A 14,057-nucleotide genomic window follows, 5' to 3' on the forward strand; every position below is an offset into this window, starting at 1 on the left:
AGGCGCTGCGGGCCGGCCGCCGCGCTCCGCCCCGGGCCGGCCCCCGCGGGCGCGGCGCGGCGCGGCCGGGATAAGAGCGCGGGAGGCGGCGCGGCCGGGATAAGAGCGCGGGAGGCGGCGCGGCCGGGATAAGAGCGCGGGAGGCGGCGCGGCCGGGCTAAGAGCGCGGGAGGCGGCGGCGGCCGGGATAAGAGCGCGGGAGGCGGCGCGGCCGGGATAAGAGCGCGGGAGGCGGCGGCGGCCGGGCTGAGAGCGCGGGAGGCGGCGGCGGCCGGGCGGTGCGGCCGGAGCGCGGCGCGGACCCGGAGCGTGGTGAGCGCGGGCTGCGAGGCGGGGTGCGCGGAGGGGCCGGGCCCGCCGCCTGCTCGCCCTGCGGCGGGGCGGCTCCTCCGGGAAGGAGCCGCCATTCCAGCGCTTTCCCGGGAGGCTGCGGGCGGGTCTGCAGCCGCCCGGGCTGGTTCGCAGCAGCGCGGCCCGATCGCTGGCCCCGGCTCCTGACCGCTGTTCCTTGGCAGATCGGCCAGCATGAACCCGTGCCTGACCACGCTGTGCCTCTGCCTGAGCGTCGCTCTGGGCGCGCCGAGGCTGGACCCCGAGCTGGACGGCCACTGGCAGCTGTGGAAGTCGTGGCACAAGAAGGACTATCATGAGGTGAGCCCCGCCAGCTGAGTCATGTCTGCTTTGTTACAACGCCGGCTATGGGCAGGGCTTGGGAAGCATAATCCTTCTCTTCCCAGCTTCCTTTCCTGCGTTTCTGTATTGACTCAGCTCCTCTATACTCGTTGTTTTTCTTATGAGGGCGGCAAAAAGACCACCTCTTAACAGCGTTCATGCTTCCCATTCCAGTAGTGTCCATCTGCCTGACTATAATGAGCCTTAGAAAGCTTGTTGTTGTGCAGGCAAAGTTGATTTGAAATGCCTCCTTGAAATAATACGCTGGGTTTTTTTTGTCCCCTTAGAGAGAGGAAGGCTGGAGGAGAGTGGTATGGGAGAAGAATCTGAAAATGATTGAAATCCATAATCTGGATCATGCACTGGGGAAACACAGCTACAAGTTGGGAATGAATCAGTTTGGCGACATGGTGTGTAGAGACATGTAATGCACAAATCTACGTAATGGTGTGTAATATAGTAGTAGATAGTGACTGCATGTATTGGTTTGTTTTTCAGACAACTGAGGAGTTCAGACAGCTGATGAATGGTTATGTACACAAGAAGTCAGAAAGAAAATACAGAGGATCCCAGTTTCTTGAGCCCAACTTTCTGGAAGCACCACGATCAGTAGACTGGCGAGAGAAGGGATATGTAACACCAGTTAAAGACCAGGTACTGACTGGTGAATGGTAAATTTCTAACCAGTTACAAATCCAGTTCCCTGAATGCTACATCCACTTTCATAGAGGAAAAAACACCGTACCTATTTGATTGTGCCTAGTACAAGCTTATTAAACTAAGCACTATTTTGTAACTGTCTGGGTTTGTAACTTTTTGCTTTATACTTCAGGGTCAATGTGGCTCTTGCTGGGCTTTCAGCACAACAGGAGCTCTTGAAGGGCAGCACTTCAGAAAAACTGGCAGACTTGTTTCACTGAGTGAACAGAATCTGGTGGACTGCTCTCGCCCTGAGGGGAATCAAGGTTGTAATGGTGGTCTCATGGACCAGGCTTTCCAATATGTACAGGATAATGGGGGCATTGATTCGGAGGAATCCTACCCATACACTGCAAAGGTAAGTGGAATAGCTGAATTTGTGTTGCAAGTGTCATGTCTTTTGTGTGGACAAAATTGTGTTGGGAAACTCATACCTGGAAAGGAAAATGTCTGTAGAGATCAGTGCATCTGTAATTCCTGTTGCATCTTTGCTAAGAGCACTAGCATGACTGCTAGCCCTGGAAGGAATCACATACTGCACTGGTCTTTGAGGTCAAAATCTTGGCAGACTAGTTAGAAAAACTGGAGCAAATACTCTCCTCCCCCTCCTTGTTGCCCTTCTATCATGCCTTATCTTGTTTGCCACACCAAATCAAGAACCCAGCCCTTGTCAACAGTGCTACTTTGTGGTAGAACAGCAATTCATAAGTGACCTGTTACAGAGTTGCTACGTATAGACCACCTAATTCTTGTGGCTAGTGTCAATTGGACTTTTAACAACAGTTGTTGTTAATGCCTTGAGTTCTGTTTCTGGACTAAGTGTGCATAAATTGAGATAATGGACAGGCTTTTATAATCCCTCTAATGATCTATCAAATGTTAAACAGATACAAGAAGATGAAAGAGCAGTAGTCAATTGTGGTATCACTTGGGAGCCCATAGTTTGTGGTTTTCACCTTTTAAGAGTTCTGCTCACTATAGAGGATCTTTTCTGTTGTTTTGTGTTGTCTGGGCAATAACCATGCCATTTGTTGTGTGAACAGCATTGGATCCGAGCTCCTGTTCACCTGTGTCCCTGTAGTCTCAACTCCTTCCTAATCTTGGCTGTTGTAGTGATCATACTTGATTATAGGCAGTGTCTTAAGTTGCTGAGTACAAAAAGTAAGCAGCTGAGCTGTAGTCTGTGTTCATTTAGTTGGGGAAACAATTTTGATACTAACCTATAATGCAGGTAAGGGAAGGATGTGCTTGTTTGCATCAGTTTCACGTGACCTGACTTCCAAACTAGGCCTCACCTCTCTCCTGCTGTAAATGTACATGACATCAGCAGTTCAGGCTTCATTGTAAAAATCAAAAGAAAACAAAAAAACTCGCCCAAGAAAAAAACACCCTACTAGAAATACCACAAATACCACCCCCAAATGTTGCATGTAAGGTCATGTAATACAAATGCATAGCTTTCAAATCATTCTGTGTAGCTTTTCAAACTGTGACATGTTAAAATTGTGGATTTTAAGTGCTTGTTCAATGAGCAGTTTCTGGATTGCTTTGTGATTAATGAATACTTGGCTCTCTTCCATTGCCCATTAATGCATTCTGGGCGTCTTTCCTTCCTGTTTGTCCTGCCAACTAAAGAGGGCAGAGTTTCAGAATGTCATGGCCGTTTCCACCTCTAGTAAAGTTGATGGACTCTTTTTGGGCCCTGCTGTCATTTACTTTTTCTGTACTTCTGAGAAGCTCAGAAGCAGTTCTTCTGTACTCCCTGTTACCCTTGCAAAGTGATGCTTATGAAATTGGATCCTCTTCAGTCCTTTGCTCCCAAAGCATCAAAGTCACACAATGTATGCTATTTCTGTGCTCACTGTGTGTTAAATGGAAACTGGTGTAATAACTACAGCTTTCTCTACTTAGGATGATGAAGACTGTCGCTACAAGGCAGAATACAATGCTGCTAATGACACTGGCTTTGTTGACATCCCTCAAGGACACGAAAGAGCTCTCATGAAAGCAGTTGCAGCTGTGGGTCCAGTGTCTGTTGCTATTGATGCAGGCCATTCTTCATTTCAGTTCTATCAGTCAGGTGGGGATTTGTTAATTACATTTATTCACATAACTGGGGTTTTTTAATTACTCAGTATTCATTACCCTGCAGTTAAATAGATGAAAAAAAAAAAACAGGTATGAAAATTCAGAAGTAATTTTAATTCTAGGTCAGGTTTTTTCCCACATGTATTTCTCTTGTATATGTGTCTACTTGTCCCTCTGTTTTTGCCATGATAAAATTCACTTGAGATTCCTTTCTCTTAACTTTCAAGAAGCTATGCGACATTGGAGTTGAAATACAAAAAGCTCCTTGTGAGGGATAAGGGTTTTGTACAAATGATTTTGCTCATGAGTGAATACTTTGCAGGTATCTACTATGAACCAGACTGCAGTAGTGAAGACTTGGACCATGGTGTTCTGGTTGTAGGTTATGGCTTTGAGGGGGAAGATGTAGATGGGAAGAAATACTGGATTGTTAAGAACAGGTAAGGTCTGTGTTATGTATCTGGGGCAGAATAGAAGGGCGTTTTGTCATTTGTAAAGGGAGAGGTAGAGAGACAGCAGTCATTAAAATCTGTATGTGGGAAATCTGGAGATTATTTTCAGATTGTATGGTATGACAAAAGGTAAAATCCAACTCATGCTGCTGGCAGGCTCATAAAGTAAACCCAAAGCAGCTGTCTTGTTCTGCATGTTCAGTTAATTTAAGGGAGCTCAGTGCTGAAATAGCCTGTGAACCCAGTAGATAATAAAATAGTGGAGCAGAGGGGAGCAGGAGGAAACCTGCTTGTGGGGGTGTAATGGATTTTTTTTGGAAGCAGAGTGCTGCTCACTTCTGTGAAATAGGATAATACTTGAACTTTAAAGATGGCATTATCCCCTAGGTTGGAGGGGGAAAATAAATTAGTGCTGAAGGGCACATCACATGAGCTAGTCTCATGTTCTCAGCATTACTGGGGCACCACCCTCAAATGCTGTTTGCAGCCTTTGACTTCCATTAAATTGCCTGGGAGCAGTGTCTGAGCTTTAGGCACCTGTATTCAAGGTTTGCACATCAATGTGACTACCTCGTGAGAGAATGACTGCATTCTCCAGTTCTGTGAACTCGGGATACCTCCTGGGATGCTTTTACTTTCTGGGAAACACTTTAAGTTTTTGGCTGCAGCTATCTTGGATTTTCTCCACAAGTGTGGAAGGCAGCAGTTTTCATTTTTAAACACCTGGGGGGAGGGGGGCAGTAAATAAGTAACTTCTGAATATATCAACAAGCCATTTACTTTTGTTTTCAGCTGGGGTGAGAAGTGGGGTGACAAAGGATATATCTACATGGCCAAGGACAGGAAGAACCACTGTGGAATAGCAACAGCTGCTAGTTATCCACTAGTATAATTTGAAGACTGAACATTTCAGTACAAGAGGGGATTTAAACTGAATGACCAAACCCATGTTCGCATGTGGTAGCTTTGTGTCTTTCAAAACTCAACTTGATTTTTAAAACTCTTGAAGTATATTTTACATGTTGGTGACATGCCACTTATTTAAATTAATGTAAATGTTGGTATGTAAACAGCTTGTAATATTGCTAGCTTTTAACTTCTTAATCCAATAGATTCTTTGTATTTTTCCTTTTATTTTTGTTGAATTGAAATGTGCCCAAAGGTTTACTTTTTCAATAAATACTTAAATTCCACTACATAAATAAGATTTGGCATTTTGGTCTTCTTTTCTACTTGGGACTTTTGCTAAATAGGCATCCTAAATCATACTCTTAGGTGGAGTCTGTATGTGTGTACCTCTCCCTCTATTGGTCACTAAAATGCAGCCCAATCTGGGAATGGCTAGTAGTTGTTACAAAAAGGAGTGTAGAGTTTATGATACAGATTTATTTGAAATGGGAAGTGGAAAAATATCTCCGGTTCCTGGTGTCTCATAACAAAGATCTTCAGTCCTGTCATCTTGTGTATGCAGCATCTGATCTTCACTTAGCTTTTAATTCTGCTAGTTTTCTTAATGGCACCTCAAACATTTGTGCAGTTATGTCCTTTTGAGCATTATACAGGAGCACCCAAAGCACACCTGGACTGTTCAGAGGGCTTGTTGCTGGAGAAGGGAAGGGGATAAGGGAGAAATTATTTCCCTATGGAAAAGGATATTGGGCTGCTTTGTTACTTGTATAGGTGCTGGTTGACTTAACTGAGGTGATTGACACAGTTCTTTCTGCAGGTATCACTGCAAACATGAGCATTAGCTGTCACATACTACTGTTCAGGTGTGGTTTGGGTACCAGTAGCCAGGTTTGGTAAATAGCCAGGATGATAAACAACAAAAACAGCAGGGGAGAAGACTTGGCTTGGCTTTTGGGTATTTACATCAATGCTTGCTCTTGGCCTGTAGGGCTGAAGGAGGTGTTCTGTAGCATTACTAGCATGAGTGCCAAGTTCATGGACCATAGGTTTTTGTGAACATCTTTTCAGAAGCTGATAGCCATGCACACAAAAGAGCACTTAGACCAGAATTTCTGGATTATTAATTTCCTTCTTTTTGGTATTGTAAGTCTTTAAGTTACATTTAATAAACTCTTTAAAAGAGAAAAACAAGGTATGTTGTCCATAATAATTGTGAGTTGTTCATGTGCTGCCTGTAAATGAAGTCTTTCAACCTGAATATCCTGACAAGTTTGGTTTGTTTTTTTTTTTTTAAAGGAAGAGCCTCACTCAGCCCAGTGGCTATATAACAAGCCACAGAGCAGAAATACTGGTTAGAACTTAGCTATTAAGTTGACTTGCTAAGCTAGTTATGGAAAGCATCCACACTACTTGTGGGAGTTATGGAGTAAGTATTACAGAGCTCACCTGGTGGTCCTCTGAAGGAAATGGCACTGGTCTGTACATACGAACTGACAGCCAGGACCAAAATGCTGCCGGAGAAGTGACTATATATATTTCTCCTTATGCAGAAAATTATTTTCATTCTTGCTGCCAGAACTGGGAATGGACTGGCACTTGTCTCTCCTAGAGGAGAGACACTTCTCTCCTTTAATCCTGGAAGCTGATGTTACTGTGAGCCTGGTAGTGCTTCATGCTTTGTGTTTTCTTTATTGGCTAGAATAGAAGTGAGACCAATAAAAAGCTTGCTGGGACTTTAACTGCTAAAAAAATAGGCAACAGGGAAAGGTGTTTGGTTGCAAAATCCAGGGTTCAAAAAAGTTGCTGGAAAAGCAAGTATTTTCTATGACCAGAGGGAAATTAAAAGGAAATAACTTTCCAAAGTATCTGCATGTGAATGAGCATGTAGCTCACAAAACAGCCATCAACCTTTGCCTTTTTTAGAAAAAAAATGTGATAATGCAGTTATTTGTGTGGATTAAAACTTGCTGACTGTTCTGGCTGAACATCCTTCTCAGAGTGAATAATAAAGAACGGTTCAGGGTAAGTCAGGTCACATAGATAACTCAGTGTGTACACAACCTGAACTAACAGCTTCACCCAGAATTGGCTTACATGACACTAGAAAGACTAAAATTTTTGTATAAGTTGCAGTTTGTGTAAGTTTTTTTCTTAAGAATATAAAGAACATATTTCAATAACAATATTAAAACTGGTTTTGTGATTTCATTGCAGTGGCCCTATCTTTGGCAAAGCTGTTTTATTTACTTTAGAAATACTCTAGTAAAGTAGCAAATTATCCACAATGGTATATGTTCCAGTGGGGGAAGTCTTGTCTCTGTGCAGCATTGTTCCTTTGTGAAGATATAGCAAATGCACATTATATGTGGTCACAAAGCTGTGGTAATTAAAGGTCTTGATTGCTGTTCTAGTGTTTTCTCTCCAAAGCTTCTTCTGCTTATATATTCCTACTAATAGCTGTAACTCCATTTATTGGAAGATACGTTATTTTAAAATATACTAGTGCACATATACATGTAAAAAATACATATAAATATATGTATTACATGTAATGTATGCATGTATTTATTACATGTATATGTGCACTAGTGTATTTTTTAAATTATTTTATCAATAAAAAATACACTACTGCACATGTATTATCAGTAAAAAATCCTACCTGTACTACCTGTTTCAAGTTCTGTCTAAATTACAGTTACTGCTGTTAATGGGGTCTTACATGTACATAAATGCATGAGCTGGGCACTATATTGCATGCTAGATTGCAGGTCTATACAATGATAAACCTTTGTAGTCCTTTTTTGTTAGCATCTTAATTGTGCAAATACACTTTTTCAATTGGAATTGGTGGAAAACAAAAGTTTTGCATATGGTTTTCATGTTGTGTTGCTTCTTGGACTGGTCTTGTCCTAAAGGTCTCTTAGCAGTTCTCTGCTTTGCTTGTTGAATGTATTTATCACTCACTGGACCCAAGTTTTTAAAGGCATGTATTCTTGAGGCAAGGAAAATCATGAAATTAAATTGATTTACACATGTTATTTTTTAGAGTCTGGTGAGAAATTAATTTAACTATCATGTAGGAAACTATTTGCCCTTAAAAGCACTTGAATTCTCATACTGTCTGTGACTACTGAGTAGAATGGATTTTTAGGGGGTTTTTTTAAATGTGATTAGTTTTTGTCTTGGCTGAAGTTAAATCCATTTCCAAACATTAACAGTGAAACAAATGATTTTATTATTCTGCTGTACAAGCTGTGCACTAAAGCAATTTTCAAAATGCTCTGAAGAACTATGGTAACAAAATATTTGTCATTTCATGCAGTGAAAAACTTACAGGAAAGGCAAATGTGATTAATTGTGACTAATTGTATCACTGAAGGTTTTCTATAATGAAAGTCAACTGCTGATCTGTGTAACAGCACTCAGCAAACATAGTTCTGAGATGACCAGAGACACAGGAAAATGGGAATATCCACTTCAAAAAAAGCCAAAAATTAGTTTCTGAATATCAGTTATACAGCATTTGCTCCTTAATCTCCTTGATAAAATAACAAATCCTGTAATGTGTGTCTTAAGCTTACTGCCAGCTAATCAGTTTTGACATATTAGAGATTGACAACAGTTTCTGGCTATTAACCAAGGAACTGAGCGTAGCCTGAAGGCTGTCATAACAACGTAACCTGATGTTTCTGCTTTCTAGCTCTCTTTGGACTTTACCAAGATGTATGACAGATAGAGCACCTGTTTTTATTTGTTGTCCATCCAATATTCTTCAGTCTTTTTGCTAGGAAGGCATAGCATGAAATGTTGACTCAATTAATATGCTGTTTTGAAGAAATAATTGTTTAAATCACTAATGAGGATTTTTATTGTCTTATTTACTAAACACAGTTTTATTGAATCATAGGTGAAAGTTTGGGTAAGTGCAGGGGCACCTAAAGCATTTGGAAGAAAGGCTAAAATCATAGGTAAAATTTCATTCACAATTCACAAAAATGAACTTAAGTGATACTTGGTAAGGCTCTTCTGAAAACAGGCAGAGAGCCCAAGCAGGAATTTCATCTGGGGGAGCAGGAGGGCTGGCCACAGGGTGGAGACCTGATCCATGGATTGATTAGTTTACACAGATAAGGAGATGCCACCTTCATTTGTGTTCACAATCAGGAGTGGCTGCAATGCTTTTTGTTTCCATCCTATTTTCTGCTAAAGAACTACTACAACCTCTGTGTGCAAAGGAGTAAAGAAACCATGGCGATGGCCATTTGTGACATACGTAGTGAATTCTTTTTGAAAATGCTTCTTCCCTGTTTTGTTCACTGACAGTTTTCACCACCCTAGATGATCCTAAACCTACTTCTGAGTGAAACCTGTTAGACTTTCCCAATAAAATGATGCTGGGAAACACATTGTAGAAGTAACACTGTGTGTTGTCAGGTGTAGTGCAGTTGTAGAAATAACACTGTGTTTTATCAGCTGCAGTGCTGATACCTGGTACCTTCTGCGGTCCAGGTTTGGGAAGAAGTGGTCAAAGATGGAGCAGTCAAAGAGTGAGCTATTCCCCATCCCACCATCTTCAGAAGGCTGTTCTGGTTAAGGGTGGCTTTGTGAGGTCCTCTAGGGAAAGATTGTTGTTGCTCTGAGCGCTCAGAGAGGAAGAAATTATTTTCCAACCTTGTAAGTATTGTTCATATACTTAGTGACACTTTGGACTATCACTTGGAATTTACTTTGTGTTAAAAAGTTCTTTGTCTGTATTGTGTATTCTCTCAGGGTGAGAATGGTTTAGGTGTGCTCTGCTGGGGTGCCACTGAGGGCCCTCTGAACTATTACAGCTATTATTTCCTGCCTCTACTAGGAAAAATTGCAGTCTCAGAAACTGCCATGGAAATATTCTAAATACTATGGAGTAAGTTTTTTTTTTTTATTTTAATTAATGAAAGCTTCCTGTACAGCATGCATGCCTTGGCATAGAACTGTTTAAAATAAATGCTGGGCTACTAGACATTCAAACTGGTTTAGGGTGTCTGCAAAGTTGATGCTGAAATGGGATGTTGAGAAGCCCTTGAGGTTGTAGCATGTCTTAGAACACACTTCATTTTGCTTAAAACCAAAGGTCAAATGCCGTGGCTTCAGAGCTGCCAAGTCAGGTGTTTTTTTCCCACAATGGGTACTTCTGAGGATATCTCTGTAATATATCAATTTATGCTGCTGGTAATAAGGAACAAAAATACCCCTAGATAGGGCTGTCCACAGAACTCTTAAACCAGTTCATTGCTGTGTGTGCAGCTGCTCATTTGTGCTAGATACAGTGAAACAAAAAAACAAAACAATCCAGAAACAAAACCAACCAACCAAAAAAAAAAAAAAACCAAAAAAAAAAAACCAAAAACAAGAAAAAAACCACGAAAAACCCCAGTAAAGACCCTAAACAAACCCACCAAAATTAAAAACTACATTATACCATAATAGTACATCAATGCTTGAATTGTGAATGCAAGTTCTTCTCAATAGCCATCTTAACATTCCTTCTGCCCAGCATGTTTAGCAGTATTGCTTTCCTCATTCAAGCATGAAGCATAAACTGACAGCTGGGGTTTTTTTGGAACAGGAAATACATACTGGAAACATCAGCTGTGTTGTAAAATTGCATAGGCTTTTGGAGATTTCTCTCATAGTTAAAATAAACTTATCTCTCTGTTTATATAGACATTCCAATGCCTTGTGCAAAGGTTAAGAAAGAATCCTGCTGCCTTTTTGCTATTTTTTTGCTTGCTAGTCTTGGGAAGAATTGGGGAGGACCTGTGTTTTCTGCTTTAGTGCTGTTATGAGTGTTTGTCACATTTCTCTCACAATGTAATAGAGCATTTCAGAAGCAAACCTTGCGTACACAAGGTACCCATCAGAAATATTTTTGAAATGGTATTTCTGTAGCACTATTTCCAGACATTTTAATGAACTTTATAGCCCTTTTTTGTTAGTAATTCTGCAAACCAAGAGCAAAACTCCCCCGACACTGACTTTTTAATCTAAACTGACACAGAGCTGAAAAGTGAGAGCGGAAGAAGGCCAAAGGGGGTAAGGCCACCTGCCAGAGGACAGCAGCTGATTAGCAGCTGTGGGTGTGGATTTGCAAGGCTAGCCTCCTGCTTTGGCTTTGTTTTCTGCAGCATTTCCTCAAAAGAGCTAAAAGTAAACACCCCCATTTTCAGCATTCTTCTGCCAAGTTTATATTTCAGATCTACACTGTCTGCATGGCCCTTTCCACTTATCCTCCCTGCTTTTGTTTGAGCAGTGTCCTTTTTCTGTGCTGGAATAAGAAATCATGCTGTGTTGTTAAAAGGAGGAGAAAATTGTCCATGCAGGAACAAAACAGGAAACCTGGCGATTAAAAGGGCAAAAGACAGATGGTGTGTCAGCAGGTACGGTGTCTCAGAGCTGTGCTCCTCAGAGCACACGATGACACGGCCGGTGTCACGGCAGCTGGGCGTGGAGAGAAGCTGACCTCTTTTTTTCCCGGGCATGTGCCAACAGTGCATTGGAGCATCTGCTGAATCGATGAGACACCAGGAACAGTCATGCCCGGGCTGGGATTAGGCAGGCCATGCACATTCAGCATGAGCACAGCTGACCCAGTAACCGAGCAGGCACATTATCTCCTTCAGAGGTGTCCCTTCAGAAGTGATAAAATACTCACTGGCTGATCTGCTCAGCAGCTGACAGCAGTTCTTAGGCCAAACTCTTGCTTATTAACATGGGAGTACATTTCTGTCCTGGCCAGCACCCTCTGCAAGCTGGCTGACCAAACTGCCTTTACTGAGTGCAGTGGTCAGAACTGCAAAAGCTGCTACCAGAAAACAGGTTGCTGGGCTCCTGATGAACAGTCCTGCAAAGCCATGATGCAAATCATTGCATCGGATGAAAGCAACTTCCTCAGGGCAGATTGCAGTGGAAAATCCTATCTCTATGAAGTATTAAAATCAGTTCACTTGAATCGGATCACATGCTTAGTTTGAGGTTTTTGTGTTTTCTGAAACCGCATCTGTATTTGCAGAAACCTTGGAACAAAAACCCAAGGTGTTTTTGGTAGTGATACAAGGGGTTTATAAACGCTGTCTGTGATGACATGAAGCCTGAATGATAGGGAATGTCTCATCATTAGCCTAGAGAAAAGGAGACTCAGGGGTGACCTTATCCCACTCTACAACTTCCTGAAAGGTGTTTGTAGTCAGAGGGGGGTCAGTCTCTTTCTCCAGGCAACAGCTGTCAGAACAAGAGAACACAGTCTCAAGCTGTGGCAAGGGAAATATAGATTGGATATTAGGAAGACTTTTTTCACAGAAAGAGTGATAAAATATTGGAATGGCCTGCCTGGGAAGGTAGTGGAGTCACCATCTCTGGATGTTTTCAGAAAAAAACTGGATATGGCATTTGGTGCCATGGTTTAGTTAAGGTGTTTAGAGCATGGGTTGGAATTGATGATTTTGAAGGTCTCTTCCAACCTAGTAATTCTGTGATTCTGTGATCAAAACTTTAGGTGCTCTGTACTTCTGGGTAACTGTGTGCAGATCCACTACCTCAATGTTCATTTACTCTCTGCTATTCCCACTTTTGGCCCTAGATATCTCTGGAAAATAGCTACTTCTACCTTTGCAGTCTTACAGAAGTTATTGACTATAATCTTTCCTCTTATTAAACCTCTTCTCTTCCATGGGCACCAGCCTCCCTTTTCTCACAATGAGTCTATGTGGTATAATCCACGTAAGCTAAAAGCTCTTTCTTGATCTCTGTGTCTAAATAGCTGACATTTTATAAATAGATAAAACTTTTGCCTGACTTTTCCAGAAATATTAGTTGCCTTTATTAAGAAAACAGCAAAACTTCCCCTGTGTATGTTTTGTTGAAAACAGAATGAAGTATCAACTTTTAATACAAATACTCAGACACACATTTGGTCCTACATTTAATTCAAAAAGCATCTGAATTTCAGCTGCCTTGCTTTCTCAGGGATGGGTGAGGTCCTGCTGCAGGGTCCGAGATCAGTTCCTCAGTGTGCTGGGCTGGCAGGGCAGCAGCAGAAGCAGCCAGGGTGCCACGGGACTGGTGGGAAGCCTGCCAGCCCCAACCTGGTCTCTGATCCCCCATCTTGTGATTGCAGTCACAAGGCCACCTCTCTGCAGCTGGCTGCTCACACTAACTCAGTTTCCAGTCAGAGTAATTTGTGAACAACTGCTCATTAGTTAGAGAATGGTGGATTTGCTGTGTTTTCTTGTGTTATTCGACATCACTAGGTTTAGGTAGCTTGTCTTTATTTTACTTCTGAAAAAGGTGCAAATATTCCCAATAATTGCAAAGAAGAATTAATTTTGGCAACAAGTTTGACAAAAAGTGCTTTAACAACAGTCATGTATATATAAATATGGTACAGTACAAATAGTATAGTTTCTGTGTTTTTCTCCAAAAGTCATAGGAAGTCAAATGGGCACTGATTTATTAATATATCATTTTATGCCAAAAAGCTATTAAATACTGATACAAAGGCACGTATGTGAACTAGTATTTAGTTCACATATATCTTACTTGGCATTTCCATGTATTTTTAATTTTGTATTATGCTGATGAGAATCAGAAATAACATCAGGCATTGCTGACTTCTGCATCTGGAGGCAGTTACAATACGTTCATGGACATTGCCTGCTTCTCTCAGCAGCCTTGATGGCAGCTTGTGGTGTGCCCCCTTTCACACCAGCCCAACCACTAAATTGTCTCTGATTCTTAGGGGAAAGGAAAAAAGAAAATCTGTCCTACTTTCTCAGCAGCCCTCAGATACCTTGCAAAACCATGATGGGAGGCCATGGAAGGAAGTTGTGGCCCAGTGTTGCAAGGGCTTGGTAGGTGGTATCACCTCACACCACAGAGTGTAAGATAGCTCTGCAGAAATGGCCTGAACTAGTATCACACTGCAGAGGAAAACTTGAAAACACCCTCAGCCTTTAAGAAGGACTTTGTGGAGTGGTGTGCTTGCAGGGTTGTGCTGTTAGTAGCAGAATACATGCAAGTACTTAGGTAGGTGAGGTAGATCAATCTGCATTTGAGGTTTGTATGGGTTGTTTATACAGAGCAGATACGAATCTCTTTGTAAGCACCAGCCACCCAGCAGCCCACAAACCAGGAGAATTTTCATTTTAAGTGTCAGCAGCACCCAAGCAGCACTTATTAGTCAAAGCAGTGTCCCAACAC

General features: G+C 41.8%; 1 protein-coding gene across 1 annotated transcript; it reads left to right on the plus strand.

The window, feature by feature from the left end:
• Window positions 1-248: 248 nt before the first annotated feature.
• Window positions 249-5,118, plus strand: CTSL (cathepsin L). The gene is made up of 8 exons (XM_021531139.3): window positions 249-312; window positions 516-651; window positions 960-1,082; window positions 1,171-1,326; window positions 1,505-1,729; window positions 3,283-3,451; window positions 3,782-3,899; window positions 4,704-5,118. The coding sequence occupies exons 2-8, from the start codon at window positions 526-528 to the stop codon at window positions 4,801-4,803; spliced, it is 1,017 nt and encodes a 338-aa protein (XP_021386814.1). The 5' UTR covers window positions 249-312; window positions 516-525; the 3' UTR covers window positions 4,804-5,118.
• Window positions 5,119-14,057: the final 8,939 nt, after the last annotated feature.

The sequence above is a fragment of the Lonchura striata genome, chromosome Z, assembly GCF_050655825.1.
Source record: "Lonchura striata isolate lonStrDom1 chromosome Z, ASM5065582v1, whole genome shotgun sequence".
Classification (NCBI taxonomy): domain Eukaryota; kingdom Metazoa; phylum Chordata; class Aves; order Passeriformes; family Estrildidae; genus Lonchura; species Lonchura striata.